At 39.4% G+C, this 21,199-nt stretch overlaps 1 protein-coding gene across 6 annotated transcripts in view; it reads right to left on the bottom strand.

Moving 5' to 3' along the window:
* Positions 1-21,199, bottom strand: part of FIGN (fidgetin, microtubule severing factor) — a 106,590-nt gene that overhangs the window by 2,903 nt on the left and 82,488 nt on the right. For 5 of the 6 annotated variants that reach the window (XM_027810685.2, XM_027810683.2, XM_027810686.2 and 2 more), the window contains one exon: positions 1-6,798. This exon is cut by the window's left edge and continues 2,903 nt beyond it. In XM_027810685.2, the coding sequence (XP_027666486.2) occupies positions 4,550-6,790 (2,241 nt within the window). In that variant the 5' untranslated portion in view covers positions 6,791-6,798 and the 3' untranslated portion in view covers positions 1-4,549. The remainder of the gene's footprint in view (positions 6,799-21,199) is intronic. The other variant, XM_055718970.1, reaches the window with a different exon arrangement.

The following is a 21,199-nucleotide window of genomic DNA, read 5'->3' as shown; positions in this document are numbered from 1 at the left end:
AGGAGTTAGCGCTGTGAGGACAAGGTTAGCTTTCAGAGCTGATGATGAAAACCAACAGACATAGATTATTATACATTGGAGGGATGACTTTTCTAACAAGGGCAGAAATCAGGAGTAATTCCTTTAAGTCAACAAGGTTATACCACCTTCAGCTTGGTGTAAGTGAAAGATTAGGAGCCCCTACAACTTTTGGTGGCCTTGTTTTGCGACAAAGTGTATCCTTCAGATCTGAGTAATGCACTCTCCCTCGTGATGGAGTGCTTTGGTGAAAAATGCAGGGGGGTTATAAGAACAGCCCTTTACCTGAAGTTGTACATATTTGCAGACAGTGAAAACCCTGGTCAGATCCCCAAAAATTGCTTTCAATATATCAACATCTTTATGCAGGAATTAATTAGAATCTTTCTGACTAGATGAGCCCCTAAAGAAATATCCCATGAAAACCCACCTAAATATGACCTTGTACAATTTTACAGAGCACAGCCTCCAAATAGCTGGTAAAGACACCCAGATGGTGTTTGGCCTATGTATTTTAGTCAGATGGTTGATTTTCCCCTTGGTAGGTTTGTAATGCTCAAGAAAACATTTTGCCCATCTATCTGCATTTGAGTAGAATACAAACTGACTAATAGATAAATAATCCGTGTGAAAGTAAATAGCTTTAAAGTAAACTGCCTTCACATTCCATTGATCAGCTCAGTCAGCAAACTTTTCTGTGTTGTCGCTAATGTTCTAAATATTTTGGAGAGAAACATGCCAGAAGTATAGAGTATTTCCATTTCTGTCTCACATAAGGTCATTATGAACTCCTCCTTGAATTGATATTGATCCTTCAGCTTGCAGAAATATTCCTCCAATTTATTTTACTTTTGTTGCCGTAGGAATTGTTACTGAAGGTGCAAGGAAGAAAACGAGCTGATGCGGAATGGGATCTACACACAAAAATATGACCTAAAGCATCTGCAGTGGCAGGCTGACACAGCAAATGCTCTTTAACCATTTCAGGTTCCTTAATATCCAGGGCTGTGCCAGTAGCTGGGAATTCCCAGGCAACATCCAGGCAACTGTGGCAGCAACCCCCAGCTTTGCCCAGTTGTAAAAGACAGCAAACGGCTTTCCACCATGGAAAGGTCAGAGGCCAGCAAATACTTCATCCTGAAGACACCATCAGCACGTATTTTGTCTCTCGTCTCAAAAACAATCCTAACCTGTGGTACCCACTCAAGTTCAGGATTGTGCTTCAGCCCTTCCTGGACACTCCTTGACAAGAAGGCTGCTGAGAGGGGTGAAGGACCAGCAGCATGCCAAAACCTGCTCACTAGGGAGAAAATGGGCTGAATGAAGTAGGAAGGAGGAAAGCAGTAAGAAGGACAAGACATAGCAAGGGATTCAGCCAGCTCAGTTCTCAGGAGTGGCCAGAAATGACTTGGAGAAGGGCTGAGGCACCTCCTGTTAACACTACCTGGCCAAGCTCTCACCAAATTCAACAGGCACCCTCCCAAAGCAATGCCAAGGACAGCTGCTGGCAAGGAAAGATTTGGGTAACAATCTGGTTCTGTTTTCCTCTTCTTAAGCTGCTATGACAGGGGTGAAGTTCTCTGCTTCTGCTGCCCCAGAACTGAATCAAGCCCTGGAGGGAACAATCACGAGCATGTGTGGAACCTGCATTTTCACATCATCTCAGTTTCTGCCTGCTTCTAACTTTGGTTAACTTTGAAAAAATCCATTTCTCAGAGTGACTTTTTAAAGAGAATGATTTAAAGCTGGAAGCCAAAGGAACCATCTACAATTTTGTTTGGTTTTGGTTTTGCTACTGGACAAAAAAAGGGGGAAAAAACCACTCTAGTGGGTAGTTTTCATTTTACCAGCTGCAAAAAAAACCCCACCTGTTTGGAGTACGGTTAGGAGAAACAGTTAACAAGTTCGTTTATCAAAACTTGCTTGAGCCTTTCAAATGAGCACAGCTCAATGGCAGATATGAAAGGCAATGTCTAAGACAGAAATTGGGTCAGCGATCTGCAATAGCATACTTGCCAGTGTGATCAGCATGAACCTACAGCTAATGGGGACATCAGGGTCTCCCAAATATGAGGATGGTGGAATGACCAGGGTGAAGAAGCAGCCTTGGAGGTTTGGGAAGGCAGAAGGGCTGGGTCATAACAAGGACCATAGACTGCAATTGCTGTTGAAAAAAAAGAAAAAAAAAGAGAGATAAAAAAAAGAAGAAAAGCAGGTGATGTACTTAAGTCTTACTTTCTATATCCTTAATGAAAGGCACTGTCTTTAAAATGGTACTTTTATGCCTAAAACATAAAGTTTTAGATAGACAAAATGTTTGCCAGGAATCCATCTTAAATTAGATTTTGGTTTATTTGCTCTGTTTTTAGCACGTTCTATCTAAATATATATATATATATATATCTCAAAAGAAAAATAAAGGAAAGTAATAATCAAGACTCATAAATTTCCAGCAATATCACAAAATCCCTCATTAGCTTTCTGAATGCTAAATGTCTCCATTGATTTAACAAAACGGACAAGGTCTGTACAATTTTTGAGAAGACAAACATGACCTAGTAACAGATTGGTATCTCTCTTCTTGGGGCTTTTCAGTGCATTTATTTAATGTTTTTGAATGTACATTAATTAACAGACACATCAAATGCCAGTGCTTTGCAACAGTTTTGTTACTGTCTCTTTAAAGTAAACAAACAAAAAATACATTCAAAAAAGCAAGGCTGTTTTGTTCATGTGATGGCAGAGGCTTTGGGCAGCTGCAACATGCACTGCTCCTGCTCAGAGACATTACCCAACATCAGTCAGCTGTCACCGAAAGAGTTGCACGGAAAGCATTAAAGGATAAAAAGAAAGGGGGTGGGGTGGGGTGGAGGAGAACTGAGCAAAATGCCATACATGCCAGCTAGTCTTTCCAGAAGGAAGACACCAGAATGTGTATATTTGGGGGTGGAAAGGAGGGGGGGAGGGTAAAGAGCACTAACATAGAGGAAAACTTGACTTCAGGGGAAAAAACAGCAGCTCTCTGAAACTTGTTTAGCAGGTTCACATTCCTAATGTAATCTGACTTTTGTGTTGGTGTTTTTTGCCCTATTCCTTACTTTGCTTTCCAAGAGAAATGTAACAAAACTGAGGTAGAAATAATGGTGGGCACACTCCAGCCTGGAAGATTTCTAATGGATGCTAAATGAAGATTGCATTAAGGACAATGGAGTCGTACGTACACAACAAAAACTCAACTTTACAGTTTGGGAAGGGAAATAAATGTACTTTGAGGGTTCAGTTTTGCTTTGTTATTTGTACTGTTTGTTTGGTCACAGTCCACTGCGTTGCTATAAACAGCTCTGCAACCCATAGCTCTGCCCGTGACCTACACTGATCCCACTCCCTACAGCTTCACCAAAATAACCTCAAAACTACAACTAAAGCTGTGCAACAAAGGCCAGCAGTCACAGCTTCAGGTAATTTGCCTCTCGGAGTCCTACCAAATCTTACGTTTGACTGTTTCGGATGCTAACGTAAACCGATTAAGTGGGTCTTTTTTCATCTATGCACCTTCTAAAGACTGTATCACGTAATTATCAAGGAGCAATACGCTGAAAACTCTTACAGTTTACCAACAAGAAAAATAGTTCTGCTCTGGTTTGATCTGACAAATTGGCAAAAGAACCATTTCTGAACACTGGGAAATCCTTCTGTTTCTATTTTTAAAAACTGTAACTCTTCAGTCATATCACACTTTAGTTTTTTCCTGGATACATTCAAAGTAATTTTCCTTGCCATTTTCCAATTGTTGAGGTAAACATACATATTTAATATAAAGTAACATTGAAGCCTAGCCTATAACTCTCAGCAGTACATAGTGCTTTCAACACATTCCTTTGAGGTACTGTACAAATCACAATCACTTTCCTGAGTTTTTGCAGACAGAACATTAAAAGAAATGAACTGCAGAAATTAAGGTCCAGATTACCATTACCCTGTTTTACCTGTTCTTAGTTTAACACCGCAGAACAGACAGGATTGAGGAATACTGTTGCTCTTAGAATAGCAAAAATCTGGTTCTCTGTCGCAACACAACCGTTCATCTCTTTAGTCCAATAATGTTTGAAGTTAAAGCTCTTTATATTAGCACATGCCACCAATGTAATTGTGAGGCAAACAAAAAATAAAGCACCACTTCAGGCACTTGACAGCAACTAAATCTCAAGAACAGCAGAATGGAATCAACACACAGGGTTCATGTCCTTCTGAAATCAACCCACTTGCACCTTGCTCCTTGGTGAGTATTGTCTAGCTTGAACAGAACTGAGCATCAACACGCGCTTTCTGTCATGTGTGGCTTTTTCAGATCAGCAGCTCTTGTTTGATGCACTTTTCCTTCAAGTATACCCTGGCTCTTTAGAGGCAAGGTAAATTGTAGTCTTCCCAGTACCCTTTGCAATTTTAACACTACTGAAAAGGGTTCTCTACCCTATGTAGCAGGTTCTGTGTGTGCCAACATTCATTACTTTTTTTTTTTTTTTAAGTAGTATCACTGACTGCAACCAAACATTTTGTTCCATTCAACATATGTATCAAGCTCTTTTTGAGATATGCTAGGCTGTATCTTGCAGAAAGCATTTTCAAAGTCTTGATATGTAACTGGCCTCAACTGGCTGGGCATAATGGCTGAAAGGTCTGTGGCTGGCATGGCATGGAGTGGGCCCACCACGGCTTCCTGACACAAGTGAGCCACATCTAGTCCAGAAAAGCCTTCTGTGCGCTGGACAAGCAGTGCAACCTCCTTGTCATTGAGACAGTAATTGTGCTGTGAGAGCAGTTGTACTATTATCTGGTGTCTCGCTGTGCTGTCAGGAAGTGGGATTAAAAGTCGTTTCATGAAGTACCTTCGAAGAGATTCATCAATTTCTTCCGGTTTACTCGTGGCGCAAATTACAACTATTTGGTCCTCAGCAGAAGTCAGTACAGTGTCCAGCTGCATAAGGAACTCTGTTCTCATCCGACTTACTGGACTGTGTTCTTCACTCACTTGAGAGGAAAGGAGCATATCAATGTCACTAACAAAAATCACTGAGGGTTGGCGACACCTTGCCACGAGGAAGGAGGCATGGACAATTTTTTCTCCTTCCCCTAACCACTTCGTGACAAGGCCAGAGCCGGTGATTTTGAAAAACGTGGCCCCCAGCTGACTAGCTATACACCTGCCCATTAATGTTTTGCCTGTTCCCCGAGGTCCAAATAAAAGGATGCTCCGAGGTAGAGCAGTCAGTCCATTGAATGCATCTGACCTCAATACTGGCCATAAAACCTCCTCCTTAATGACGGCCTTTACTAGATCTAGGCCAGCGATGTCACTCCAGTCCACAGGAGGTCCTTGGTTGATAATCTCGTTGGTAACAAGGTCAATGAGGTGTGTGTCAGTATTCTTCAGTTGCTCGTCCACAGAGTGGTTGGATGAGGTAGCTGCACGAAGTCCCGGGCCTTGCATTGGGTGAGGGAGGAGCTGCCTGTGCTCGTCACCGTGCTCATTCATTACTGGGGAGGTATACTTCCCAAACGAGTCACTCGATCTCGAACCCAGCGAGTTTTTAGCAGTACTATAGGATGGGGGTGTTAGAGCCCTACTGGACTGGCTGCTGAATTTCCTTTGCTGTTCAGAGGACATTAGCTGCTTTGTTGGCTTAAATGCTAAGGATGATGTTTCAGCACTTCTGTCAAAACCATTCCCCCTGTTTGCATTTGAAATGCTGTTGTCGGGCATTCGATACATGGGACTCTGTGTAGATCTCTGTTGGCCATAGCTGTAATTTCCATAACTGGAGTCCATTTCTCCTTGCCCTGCCATGTAGAAAGCTTTCCTTTTGAGAGAGCTGGCTGAACTGTTGGTCAGGGCAGACGGCGCGATGGGTGTCAGACCATGGCCCTGGTAGGAGTAGCTGGGGACAGTGGTTGGGGGCAGAGGGGTTGGGGCAGGGATTCCCGACGGCAGGTATGCCGAGGGTGGTGGGGCACCCCCCGGGCTGTAGCCAGGGCCAACAGCACTCTGAGGAGGGTAACTGGCGGAAGGGTAGCTGTAACTGGAGAGGTTCGAGGTCCCGTTGTAGCCGGGGACAAGGGCTGGTGGTGGTGGTGGTGGTGGCGGCTGTAAGAGTCCCGAGCTATGCAGGGGGGATGGGTGAGGGGATGGAAGTGCAGGTGCTGGCTGGCTGCTGTAACTGGTATGCAAATATGAGCCATTGTATCCTGCGGCGTATTCCTGAGATGGGAGCCCTGAATGAAGACTGGGAACGGTGTGACTTCCACAGGTGCTGCTGGAGTAGCTGGGTTCAGCCAGGTTACTGGCCACCCCAGGAGAGCTCCCAATACTGGCCGAGACATCTGCGGGAGGGAGGGCTGCGCTTACCCCAGCTTTGCTGGCGGTGATGACGTCTGGGACACAGTTCATGGGATACACGCTCTCCGAGTTCAGCGACGGCTGCCAGGGCTCGCTTTCATTCTTCCGACCGTTCACCAGCCCCGAGGGAGCTTCGGAGTAGTTGCTGAGAATGGGCCGCTCGGCTGGGCCTTCCAAAATACCAGAGTATTTTTCTGCGTACTTTTTCAGAAGATTGGAGGCGGTCAGAGCTGAGATGTCATCGTTGGCCCAGGCGTACTGGTAGGTGCGCTGCAGGTGCCCCCGGTAGGCTTCCACCTTGTGGGCAGGGGACCGGGTGGTTGAAGTGATATCGAAGTGCTGTTCTGGCCACTGGGCATGCTCTGGCGTCCACTGCATCTTCAAGCCTAGGGTGGCAGGAAAAAACAAAGTTAACAGTGAGCTCAGCCTTTTCCCAATGCTTTTAAATGAGATCTGAAATGTACTGTCTGTGAATTTCTTCAGCTCTCTGAAATACTGTACTTAACACCACAAATCCTTAAGTAAAGAAAATGCAATGCCCTCACGAAGCAAAACAAACTGCTTGGCTTATTGTAGGCACATACACAGGGAGCCACGTTTGTTGCCGATTCAGTGGGGGGTTATTTGTAGGTTAAAAAAAAAAAATGGGTAATACCAGATTTCTCAAAGCAATTAAATAAGACTTACTACATTTTAAAAGCTCTGAGTGCGGATTTATTGTTAGCATACAAGGCATCCAACTGCTCTTTCCTCTCTCATCACTGTTTCAGTTTTATATTTTAACCAGTACAAAAATCTGAGACACAGCTGACAGATCACATCTAGGATACCTCTCTTATTTGGTACTGAACACCTAGTTAGCACAGTATAATGCACCCTGCGCAGAACAATATGACACAGACATAGCAGGTCATTCCATAATCCAACTCTCATCTAAAGTGGTCCACGACAGTTTCAAATCTGCTTCGTGGAGTGCAGCAAAGCAATCTCCCAGGCAGCGCTCCGTCGCTTTCATCACACAAAGCCTACAACTCGGTATGAATTACAACTGGCTCCTTTCTGCCTCTCAGTTCTGTTGTTGAGGCTCTGGAAAAAAAAACAAGCATGACTTGTCTGTCCGTCTCCTTGCTTGCTCTCCCCCTCCCCAGCCTCCAGGGTACAAAGAAAGAGGGGGAGAAAAAAAAAATAAAAAAAAAAGGGATGAAGAAAAGGAAAAATAAATGAAGCCAAGTCCCTAAAAGTTCTGTGACTTCCATAGCTGGCTATAAACCCCACCACCATCAATTAAAAAAAAGAAAAAAAGAAAAGAAAAGGCAAACGCTATTTTAAAGCAATTAATCTTGTAAATAATGTGATGTGAATTATCCCCCCTCCTCATAATCCACTGCGAGCCGTAAAAGCAATTTACAAGCATTAAGATAGCCCCCTTCAACTCATACCTATGCATCGTAGACACATTGCTGATTTTTGTACAGCTGTATCAAATAGACCTCCTTAATCTCTCTCGTATTACCAAAAGTGATTTTTGCAAACAGTCTTGTGCCCTCTGGCACAGATTCCCTGATAAGGAGGAGGCCTAGTCGAAATGAAGCATCTGTGGCACTAGCTCCCCTCTGAATTACTGCAGTCTATTTTGACAGCTTCTACCCCCTCCTGTTTTTCTCCCCAACCCCTTTAGCTCTTCATTGCCTGACTATGGCATCTGACATGGCCAGCTTAGCCTCGCTGAGCTAAACCTAACACAGCACACAGTTTGGTAACAGAATGGCATGTTTATTCCCTTCTGACTCCCTCTTCCTTGTTTGCAAAACCACTGCACCAGACACTGGAAGTTAATTAGCAGGATGATGCTGTGCTAATTGTGTTAATTTACAAGGTTTTAGTCAAAGAGAATCATGCCAGGGCTGGCACTGCTGTCATGCTTCCGACTTAATGATTAAGAAATACTGAAAACAAGGTGGGAAGGATTGCAGTAATTACACAATAAATGAATAAAGCAACAGATTCATTTGCAATTATATTTTATTGCAGTTGCACTCATTTGCATTTGGATTCTTCATTTTCATTTTTGGAATTCACGTATTTGCAAATCAGCAAATAATTTGAATTCAACCTGAAAACTGCAAAGTACCTCTAATTGAGGCTTATATTTTATATAGTACAAGTACTGCAAATCTCAGTCCACGTGAGCATGCCATTGATTACTTGTAGATTTTTTTTTTTCCTGAGCCTTCTCTTTCTCTCTCATTTTTCAAACACTTTGACAACTTGAGAAAAATGTCTGTTAACAATCATACAGTTATCCTATAAAAGTTAATTCAGAGAAGCGCTTTTGACAAATGCAGCTTTGAAACTGAGTTTTTGGCAGATTTATTTCTTTCATTTAGTGTTAATATAATCTTTTTTGTTAATTGTTTCTGATGTTTCAACCACTGTCTTGCAGAGGGGGTAAATATATAATGAAATTGGGTGAAATTCTAGAAATCATGCTCACATGAAAAATATGCAATTTTAATGAGGAACTATCAGAAGCTTTTCAGAAATCATACTTTGTTAAATTCAGCCAGAAATATGAAGACCAAACCACCAAGGGCCAATTGCAAGCAATCAGTATCTAAAAATCTTCCAGTGCCATGAAATTTACTTCAAGCCTTTTGAAAGGAAAGAATATTCATGTCCCTGTAATGTAAACTACCTAACAGACATACAAGTTCATTACTCATATTAGAGAAAAAAAAAAAATATGAAAAAGACACACAAACAAACAAACAAAACCTATCTGTGTTCTGCGATATTGGGCTTATAAGGTTACCAAAACACTGAAAGCTTCTGTTACAGAGATGCAGAAGAACTTGAGGAGACTGGTGTTTCAGTAGATACTAACGAAGGGATGCCATGAGAAAGACCCTTCACAAAGAATGAGCAAAAGCAGCAGTGAAACTTTTGAAAAAGGTAAAATAAGCATCGAGGGAGAAGAGAATCTAGCTGGGCTGGTACTTGTACTGTAGTTAATGAATATGCTTTTGGCATATTGTCTTCAACAGCTTGTAAATGGAAAACTAGTCAATTTAAAGAGAAAAAAGAATGCACCAGGTCAGAGCACAGAATATATTGTACACTACCCCCACCTTGCAAGCTTTTCAAAATACCTTTCGCCAATACTTTAAAAATTTCATCAACTGTTTTGTTGGGTTTGTTTGGGGTTTTTTTTAGAATGGATCATGTGCTTTTAAAATACAATAATTCTAGTTCTAGTCACAGTGGCAAGATGTATTTAGATGGTGTAAACATTCAATTATTTGAATTGTATTTATCTAGATTAATTTATTTTACTTATTTTGAGGCTGCAAAAGAATGGCAGAAAATCTGAATTATCTGTTATAAGAGGAGGGGGGAAATCACATCATCAGCATTCTTTATTTGGAATAATTACTAGATAGACCAGTAGTTTCACATTGTCATGCTATCTTTGGATATGCTCACTGCACAATAATTGAAAGTTTATTTATTGATGCATATTAAATACCAATGCATTTAACAAAGGCTGTAAAGGCAGGATTAGGCTTTGATTAGATAAGCTTAAGAGAACAGGACTGTTCTCATCCTGTGAAACATGAGCATTTATTCCAGCACATTGCAATCATTAGTGTTATTTGGAAGCATAGGTTAATAGTTAACCATAAGCATATTTTTTGCATTAGTAAGCAGTGAAGAAATCTGTATTTACATAGTGGAATGGCCTGGACTGGGGGGCAAAGAGCCGTTTCCTCAATTTCATATTAATCGAAAAAGCAGCAAACTTTTGCTAGGTTTGACTCCATTTGTTAATAGTTCAATAATTGTTTGACAAAAGTCAAATGTTTGATTTGGGAGTAAAGAAAGAAGTTGTAGTTTCTTTTAATTATGTAAACACTCCCCTTTCCCAGTGGCTTAAAATTCGCAGCCACTTCCTCTCCATATTTTGAATTGTGTTTTATTAGTTGCTTTTCACTTGAGCTGATACACCTTCCTGCACTTCTTTTGTTAGGAATGTAAATGCTGATATAAAGATCTAAAATTAGGTAAATAAGGGCATATTTAGAGGTTGAATATTTTTTTAAGCATAATTTAAACTCTGACATAAACCATGGTCCTGCAGATAGTGTATTTGCTTAATAACTTACTGAAAATCCAGGATGAATGCATTTCAAGAAAAATCTTTGCTAACTTAGGAATCCTCTGAGCTATCGACATTTTTGAACTGTGTAAACTGTGCTGGTATGGGCTGTAAGAGGCAAAAAGATTCTGTTCTTTAAGTACAGGTATGTACTTATCAGAGAATTGCTTTTAAGATAAATTTAATACATTATATAGAGAGGCAGTGTAGGCTTTTTTAGCAATATCTCTTCTTCCTTGTCCTGACAGCCCTGCTATACATCCCTCCTCCATAATTCTTCCAGTTGGATCTATTTGAATTACATTTAAAGTAATTATAGTCAACAATTTCATTATTCAATTACTTTGAACTAAGTGTTTGACCATTTTTTTCCCCTTCTAATTTTGTGCACTTAGCCTGAAAGTGTAAATCTAATGCATAATACTTCATCAGTTTTCACATACAATAATTCCATATGGCAGAAATCCACTTACATATTCAGATTTATGAATTATGATAAACAAAACCAAAAAAAAGAAAGAATGCCTGAGTTCGGAAAAAAACCTCATTTTTATCTGAATGCAAAAAGGAACAATGTCCTACGCATTCTGGATGTCCAGCAGGGCCTGATCCTGCTGGAAACTCACATGAGTTTGCACATACAAAGAACCTTCCTCTGCTGGTGCTCTCAGTATCAGGTCAAACTACTCAGCCCCTCACAGGATTATAGCTGTTACTGAAGATAAATAACCAGCCTTTCCTTTCAATTTAAATAGAAGGGTTTCTGTTGAAAACACGCATGGAAAAAGTCCAGAAATATTGGCTAGGACAACAGTGGGTAAAAACACGACAAAGGATTTATGGTGTCCCGCTGATGAGTCCAAATGACAATCACCTTCCAAGTAACAAACATGATTAGTAGCGATCTGCTTTAGACAAAGGACACTGGCACTTTAGTAAACCTCTCATCTATTCACGTCTTTAATAAAATAATCAAGCCAAAATTAAATCATATGCAGCTGTGGTTTTCTGAAGATGCCAGCAGAGGTTGCATTGCACTTCTAGAGATGCTGGGGAACAAAACATAAGTGACATGGAGGTACCGTGCACAGGAAACTAAAACCAGGGCAGCACACCAGCCTTCCCAACCAGCTACCAAAGTTTCAGTTTGGATCAAGGGCCTCCAACCGTTCCTTCAATGTACCCAAGGCAAAAGAAAATAATTCTTCGTCTGTTGTGGTCTCTGTATTCCTGCCCTGTTCATCCCCACAGTGCCTTAGGTCCTACCTAGCACAGATCTGCAAGTTTCTTTGTAAACATCAGTAGCTCAAGCAGGTTCTTAAGTTTAGGCATGTGATTAAATATGATCTGAACAACTCTTAATGCACTGTTGAAAAGGGGCAGATGGTATCAGGGGCAAACAAGTAAATGAGGTACTTCTGATAAGAGTCCATAAGAGACGTGTAGGAGCACACTACTGCAAGGTAGGAAACAACTCCAAAACCACAGCTCTGAGTGCCACAAACCCTCTTCCCTCTAGACTTGCAAGTGGGTGTGACCTCCATCACTTTGGATTGCTAACACATTTAGCCAAAGATTCCAAAAGCTATCCCTGCCTGCTGGACTGCTACTCTCAGCTGTCTCTAGTTGTTCAAGACACTGAGTATTTACAAGTTCCATAACAAGTTTAGCCAAGGGATTGCTTCTTGAGGACATGCAAAGATCAGCTCCTCCAAAACAGCTATTGACTGAAGTAAGCACCTCAGTGGGAACATGCCAGGACTCTCAAAGCTCATACTTCAGTGAGTGCCAAAGGTGTTAGTACCTTGAGGATCAGGCCCTACATCCACATTTTAAAATCCTTCTCAAGCATAGGACCAAGCTGAATAAATAAGTCATGCCGTAACCACTGTTTGAGATGTAGGACACACAACTCCCTGGGTTTGTACTAAATCTGATACTATTTTATAAGACTGTATACTGTCATATGTCCCATAATAATAATAAAAAATAATTCAAGATAAAACATTTCTTTTACACTCCAGTTTTTATTAATAAGCATAATTTCAGCTGTTTGAAGATAGTGCAACTGATCTCTCTTAATTGGAAACAGGAGGGATTTTGAAGAGTGGATTGAGCTAATTATGTTTTGCAGTAAAAAAAAAAAAAGGGGGGGGGGGGCGGGGGGGAAGAAAATGATTCCCACATTTATTTTCTAATTACTCAGTGAAGACCTCTGCTCCAGTCCATGAGGAACTCCTTTGACGTCAAAGGACTCTGTGGGAGGATGAGCCTCCAACTGAGCTGCCCAGCTGTACAGGCCCAACTTTGGAAGGTTTTTTCAGTAAGTGGCAGCCACAAACTCGGGGAAAAAAGGCCTGGAAAGTGCTTTCAGCATTTTCTTGGTAGGGGTCTGTTCTTCCTCTTATATATAGCCTGTGCATGCCACGTGCATCAGTGGGAGCAAGCTGTTGGCAGGGTATTTAGAATGTGATTCTCATCTAGCAGGGATAGCGAAACATTTCAATCTTTTAAACAAAACACTTAGATTACAAATAATATTGAGGATCACATATATGTCAACAGCACTTAAAGATAAAAGCAGTAAGAATAAAGCAACATATTTTAGGAAAGCCTGGACTGGTTAAAAATTAAATTCCGGGCATGGAATCTCAAACTAATACATCCCAATTATCTAATTTAAATACTGTGAAAATATTATTCCTTTAAAATCACACTTTCATACCTCACAACAGCAAATTGCAATACGTTTACAGCAAATGAGTTCTTTCCCTCCAAGCCCCCTCCCTGCCATTTACATAAAGCAGTGCCTTTGATAGTCACAAAGACATTTCTGGCTAAATGGCCTTTAGCAGATCCATCAGCTTCAAAGGCCTTAAGAAACAGAAATAAGGAGAAATAATAGTCAAGCAAAGGGAAGCTGGGTCCTGAGATGGCTCTATCATATTTTGCCAGCAGAAGCAGGTTGGATCCGTAGGCTAACCAAGCAGCAGCCCACAGATAGGGATGATACGGACTGTAGCTATTACTGAGGCACTCCACGGGACCTCCCAGGATGCTGCCCACCTCTGAGGGGTTGGTTTCTCTGCAGCAGCAGCCCTTAAGCACAAAAACATTCTCAGTTTAGGGCTCCATCCTTTCAATGTAATCGCATTGACGCACCATCGTGATGTATCATAAGTAAAACCATTTATGCACGCATGTGTCAGAATCCTTCTATATAGAGAATTGGTCATATTTGTGATTAATTGCCACTTATCTTTAAAATATTTTACTTTATCAGTCTGCCCTCGCTGTACTCATTTGCGCCCAACACTTTCCTTAACCAGCTAGAAAACATACTAATGAAGACAATAATTGCAATGCGTTTTAACACATTATGAATCTTCCTCTTCCCAAGCTTTAAATTTTTAAGCTGTTTCTGTCAAATACCTCCAAAAAGTGCCATGCCTTTAAAGGACTTAGCAGATTTTGTCAATGCCAAATGAGTAAGACCATAATAATTTCCGAGAGAATACTCAGAACAGTAACTGTAAACAAATGTAAGCATCACATATTAAAAAAACCCAAAACCAAACCACTTTTTGTAGTCTACTGAGCACATGCTTAGAGCTATAATGTACTTTTAAAAGATTTAATATACCACATAATCTGCAACTTATGCCTATATAAGCATAAGAATCAAAATAGCTACTGCAGGATAACTGTAGTGATTCTGAGAATTAAAACGTTCACATAGTAAAATACAGTCATAAATGAACACAGAGTTTGGCCACTCGGCACAAGTATTTATACATATTTGCAAGTGCAGAATAGTATAGACCTGAACTGTGATTGTGCTTCCGCTGAAGTGCTTACTTCGAGTCTCCAATAAACCCAACTGAAGCATTTAGAAGTACAGCAAAATGCATAAGCTCTTCTGAAGCAAAAAAAAATAGCAGAAGTAGCCTTTTCCTTAGTTCCTCTTCCAGAAGTGGAGTTTGAGGCGCATTTGCCTTGAAAGAGCATAACACAAGTACTTAAAAGCAGAGCAGATAAAATATGCTCACTGCTTTATTGTGTTTCTCACGTAATCAGCTGCAGCAGGTGAAACACAGAACCCTGAATTTGTTTTTTAGCAAGCAAGTAAGAGGCAAAAGTAATGAATTATCTGCACTAGGGAGCTTCATATGGAATATTCAGTTCCTGAACTAAACTCTTCCAGGAAAAAAATATATCTGAAAATTATAATTTTCAAATACTGGATTCTATTATCTTTTGAATTTCTATGGCTAATCATGATTCAGTAAATTGGTTCCTTTTACAGGGATTTTTTTCATTCACGCTTAAAATTATTGGTTTGGTTCCTCACTGTAAATAAAGTATTTTTAAAACCTTTTTTCCCCACATATATTGTACCCATTAAGACAATTTCCTTCTTAAGCTCACTTCCTTTTGCCAAATGAAGATCATCAGGACATACTGCACGTGTCCATAGGGACAGCAGAGCTAATGAATATGTATGTTTTATGTCACAACAGAGCACTCCCCTTGTTCTGCAGTATCGACCTTCTCTTATGTGAGTAAATAACAGGTGAGCACTTGTGCATGAGGATAAATGGGGTTAAAACTGCCATAAAGGGACATACTTTATTTGAACAAAGTGGGTGCACGATAAAGAGATCTAAGTGATGCTGAATTATTTTTTATATCATGCTGTTCCAAAATGTTTGAAAATAATCTGGCTCTAAAACAGAAGACCAAGTTACATGCCAAGAGTTATTTAAAATATATTTCCCTCTAATTATACAGAGTGCTGCTGCTATAATTCTACTATATTCTTATATATATTTTTCAGTCATCATACTTCCAAAAAAAAGTACATATGTATTTCATAGATTTCTATATAGCAAGAGAAGGTTAATTCCAGAGGTTTACCTAACCAGCCCTATTCGCCTTACAAATATGAAGGCAAAGATCAGTTTCAGTGAGTTTCAAATAACTGTAGACAGGTTTGACCCATTACACTCAACTAACAAGAGTGAAAAAGCAAATTTATATGGGCCAGTAACACAATGCTCCAGCCTGTAACCAGGAATACCACTTTCCTTTTAAAGTACTGATTCCAAAACCTACCAATAGGAAAGGTATGAGCATTTGCTTTACTGAAATTAGAGTACCTCTGCTAATTAGCTAAATGAGAAGGAATATTGATTAAATGTATATACAGAAGCAATCTGATGCTCAAGAAAAAGATCCTTCTTAAGATGACTCCACAGTGTACAAAGCTTTCACAAAATTTGTTCATGTTATTTATGCATTTTGCTTTTTGGCAATCTGCACATTAATTTTTAATGAAATAGTAAAGAGATGTTGCGTCTCACACTTCGATAAAAATATTCTATAGCCAGGACTGGGTGACACAGTGCATTAATTCAGTGTCCTTCACTCCTGGGACCTGCGTATAATTTAGTCCAGCCCGAAGAAAATAACTTTGATCTGAAGGCTATGGAAAAAGCTACATATGAAATGAGTTTTGGTGGGTTTAGTGTTGTTTCTTATATACAAGACGACATATGAAGATAAACTGCTTTAGAATGCTCCTGACGTGGCCCAGGATTAAGAGCAGGGAGCTCTCAGCAGAGCTCATCCACTCTCTCCCTTTTTCCCATCACACCAGACACACACCATACACATTTCTCTCTACTATAAGCATCAGAGTGGCTAGTCGCTGGCATATACCTTCTTTCCAAAGAGAATACCCCACTTAAAAACATCATATTATCAACCCATATACTTATTTGGTCTCTCCATTAAAAAATCCCAAACAAACAACAACATCTATATTTCAGCATGAGAGGTGGCGTTTTAAGAAGGGATGATGTTATCACAGGGAACCCGAGATTTCCTCCCCAAGGTAGGGACACCTCAGCTAAGTCATCAGAGCTGCACTAATCACGCTCTTAGGGAAAACAGAGCTCTGGCACAGCTCCTTCCCCGGCTTGGCTGCGCGAGCAGCTGACCCTTCCTTCCTGCTCCCCCCAAAGCAGAGAAACAAGATTAAAAGCAGAAGCATAACCAAAGAACTGACATCCTAGAAACACTAAGCTGAGCTAAATCTTTTCCCCACTTAAACCTTTCAATTATTGTATTCCACAAATTCCAAGGATTCTTTCTTGCTCATTCAGTAAAATGTATCTAAATTAACTACTGGAAAATGGAAAATAGCCAATTTTTTATGCTTTTGGTTTGAGACTTACTGTATTGTTTTCTAAGCGTTTGAAAGGAACTATATAGGTTGTTCAGTTAGCTTGACAAAGTATCTGGGGGACAGGGAAAGGAAGAACAGGGAATTTTCTATAGACAAATACAGAAATCTCTCTATATACACGTGCATATACATTTATATATTTTACATACACAGAGGCACCAGAGAAAGAATGTCTTAACTGAGAAATTTAACTCTGTGTATGCTGATATTTTTTGTGTATTCCTGGAGAGAGTGGGAAGGAAGAGAAACTAACTTCTCATGTTAGATGTTGGTTCTCCTTTCTCAAAAAGAGCGAAGTTCACCCTGCAACAGGAAAAGTTGAGCTATGTCCTGAAACACAGAGTATGTCATTCAGAGGGTGCACAGGCATTTCAAGGGGCAGAAAAGGATAATGCGCTGGCTCTAAAAGCAGAAAGAAATGATAGAACCCAGCTAATAAAATGTCACATTCCTTTTCAGCTGCCACACAAATGCAGCCTTTTCTGCAAACAGCCATCAAGAGACAATAAAAATCTAAACCATGCAATGATTATATCAATAAGTAGCTGAGCACCATTGATACCTTAAATAACAATAAACTGGGTTATTTCTCCTGTAATTTTGACCATAGTGTTATTGCATATGTAGTCACCTAATGATGAAATAGTTTTAAAATTTGCTTCAGGGTACAGAAGTCAAGCTCCACTGATTAGCATCTCAAAGCGCACTACAGGCACACATTTGTATAGCTGAATAATAGCACTTGTGTTTGTATGACATTCTACGAAACAAAAAAATGCACTATTTTACTTGATGTTTGATGATGCACACTGATGAAAGTCCTTTCTCTCACAAAATATACAATCTATCACAGCTAACTGTAAGAATTTCAAAGACAAGGCAGAAAGGTAACATCACAAAAAGAACCAAAAAGGGTTGTCGGTGTCTATACAAGACGCCTAGACCCTGAGGCTCATGGGCTTGATTCTCCTGTCACTTCTCTGGTTTGAAGTCACAAGAACCACTGAAGTTCACAATTTATTGTGAAGGAGATAAATGTGCCCCACTTTTTCATTATGGTTTTCTTTTTAGGCAACAATTATTCAGCAGTTAATTACACAAATGATATTTTGTTCACCAGCACTTGAGTTTTGTGCAACATGTTTAACAAAACCTCACCACAGAAAATATTCCATTAAAATCTTGACACAGAGTTCTGATATTTGCTGCGCTAGCTCAGTTTCTGATTTATTTCCTGTGTCTAATAAGGTGGCTTTCAAACTTTATTGAATGTGAACCTTCCTAAAATTTGCTGTAAAGTGACTAGACAGAATTCTAATTTCAGGCATGCTCTGAGACCGCAGTCTAACGCATGCCCTTCAGCAGGACCGCATCTTCCGCATGTGTCCCCCTTTTGCCATTTCTACAGGCATAATTTATTTACAGGCATTTTACAAAACTCTCCATTAAATTTTGTTTTAAATAATATTATAAAAGCACACCCACATGAATTTACTATTAAACATGCTATAGACTGTCAACAGAAACATTAGGATTTTACTAAATATTGGCAACTATCACTTTAAATTCTTTTTTTCTGTTAACACTTCTCTTTTTCTTCTGAAACATGTAAGTAACATACAGGAAAGACTTACAAGAAAGCTTAACATTAATACAGTTAAGCACGCTTAGCATCAAAAATTAAGCTCATGAACTAACAAATATTCACTGAAGTATTTGAATCCAGTAGTAAAAATGTATTAACCTTTGTGTTTACTTCAGAAAAAAAAAAAAAAATTAAAAACCAGGTTGAATCATAAGGTACTGTGAAAGCTGTGAGCTTTGTGATTGCAAGTAAAAGATTTACAGATCTGTAAAAGATTTACAGATAAGAACTGAAAGGTGTGTTACACTAATCAGAGGAATGCATAACCTCTGCAAAGCAGGTAGGAGTTAATAATTTTAATTTTTCTTTTCTTATGGCTTTATATTTTTATGCAAGGGAAACAGAGGAAACCTAAATGTGACCCTATTTAGGTATATTAACTGAAAAGCCTTTGTAGAATTTTTAAGCAAACAGGATTGTGCCTCCAATGCTGCCCATCTAGTTTTTCTGTGTTAAATTGGACGGCTACTTGGACAGCTCTCTGTTCATTACTGAACTGTGCAAGGGAAACACAGAGGTGGCATTTTCCTTTTAAACCATCTAATGCCTTGTAGCCAGATTCCAAAGCATCAAGGAGAGATTTCTTTCTCTCCCTCTCTCTTTTTTTTTTTTTTTTTTTTTTTTTTTTTGCTAGACAAGCTGTCGTAATTGAAATGAAGTCTAATCAGACTCATTACTGTTTTCAGCAATTTGCACCACCAAAGATGCTTATTAGGTAACAGTGTTTAATAAACCGCTCTTTAGAAAACTACCAGTAATGAGCTCTTAACAGCCAATCTTTAGCGTGAATGTAATGTGAAAAGTGTTCCTAGCGCTGAATAGATTTTCACATTTAGTAGTGTCATAATTAAGCTCAAGGAATTGGTAGCTGTGATGATAGATTTACTGCAATATAGACTTCTTTTCTTTCTTGAAAATATATCTGAAAATACTTGGGGTTCAATAATATTTCCAGAGCAAATTTCAAAACTGCTTAAAAGACTGTGCTAGGCTGGATTAGCTCTGTAAATGGTACTTAATCACAGACTATTTGGGGAATGCACAGAGTACTGTAAATCGGACGTCGTCTACCAAGCATGCATAAAGTTAATTCCATCTAGCTTTGTTTGACTGCTCTTCCACCACTTAACAATTTCCAGTCATTAATATACAAATAATAAATGTTGTTGTCACCAGCTGAATGATAATGAACAAAAATGGCCAGTAACAAGAGATACTTGAAGAAACACTTGTCAGTTCTCCTTCCACAGTAACAGCTGAAAACGCTTGAGAAAAAAATAGAGAATATACGTATATATTTACACATACACACACAACTAATGGTGTTTTTCCTACATTTCACATATTATCAAGTCCTAGTACCTACACAGTACCAAAACCCCCATTCCTAACGCAAAGAACACCACAGCTCTGAAAATGTAACACTGCGACATATATTATTCATAAAGCACAGCCATCAGCAAGAGATAAGTTTTCATCAATAGAAAGTTCAATTTAACTAGATGTACACCTTGCTGCACTAGTCATATCAATACTAGTACCTAACATGCTGAAAGAGGCAAAAAAGAAAATAAATTGCATGTATAAGCTCTAGCTAATTAAATATCTAGAGTGAATCTTGAGGAATAGCCGCTGTTCTCTCACCAGATTGATTTAGGTCTGACATAATATTTAAAGTTATCAATAAGAAATGACCAAGACTATTTTTTTGTCTCCCACTAGGAGAAATACATAGGGATGCAAATGTTGTTTTGCTTACTAGATTCTCCTGGAGAAGATTTGTGTCAGCAGCCAAGACTTTGGAAAGAAGCACATAAAGATGAGTAATCAATAATGAAACCACCAACAAAATGATGAAAACTAAAACTAATTCTCTTGAACCAAGATTTTTATATCAGAATTCCACATTAAGATGTTAAGAAGAGTTCCTTTACTGAATGAGTGCTTTCATTACATCTTTTGTATACACTAGCCCCCAAATTTCAGTAATCCTAAATGTAGCTTCTAAGCCTCCGTATCTGTTTGCAGCTTTCTGAATTAATAGAACGATGAGAACTGAAACTATCAAATTAATGCCAGTTTTATTTGATGTTGTGGTATGTGCTTCTTTGCACTATGAGGAAAAAAAGGGACAGACACACACACAGAGACACCCAATCCCATATCCAGAACTCATTCCCGGATAGGTTTTTGCAGCTTTCAGATCAAAATAACTTCCAGTTTCTTAAGGCTGAACTGAATTTGCACTCAGATCCAACATTTCTAGTGCTGCTGCTTACCCTATCATGCAATTCCAAACTGCACCTTTAAGCCACATACTTAGCTTCTGCTGTCTGTAAAATAACACAACGTAAAAACCCATAAAATAAAATAACAGAGACTCCACAGCTGCTTTGGACTGCCTCCTCTTGCACTTCTGAATAATGCATTAAACTTCACATCGTTTGTGAGTGACAACCCGATGGTCTAAGATGCGTAATATGCATTTTGTACTGTTGATTTTACTAAGCGCAGATGCTCTGAAGCATCAATTGCTCATCAGTAAGTCCTTCAATATCATACATTATGATATTTTTAGTAGTTTAAAACTGAGGTTGACAGAAATGTAGCATCCACAGGAGGTATCTTAGGCATCATTATAAAACTATGGTATTCATCCTTTCTTACTCGTAATGTAAAATTAAAGCAGGGAAGAACCTTCAGTGTATTGCTTCCGTATCCTAGCACTACCACCCA

Source organism: Falco cherrug, chromosome 8 (assembly GCF_023634085.1).
Source record: "Falco cherrug isolate bFalChe1 chromosome 8, bFalChe1.pri, whole genome shotgun sequence".
In the NCBI taxonomy this organism is placed as follows: domain Eukaryota; kingdom Metazoa; phylum Chordata; class Aves; order Falconiformes; family Falconidae; genus Falco; species Falco cherrug.
This window is presented reverse-complemented; position numbering and strand designations above follow the sequence as displayed.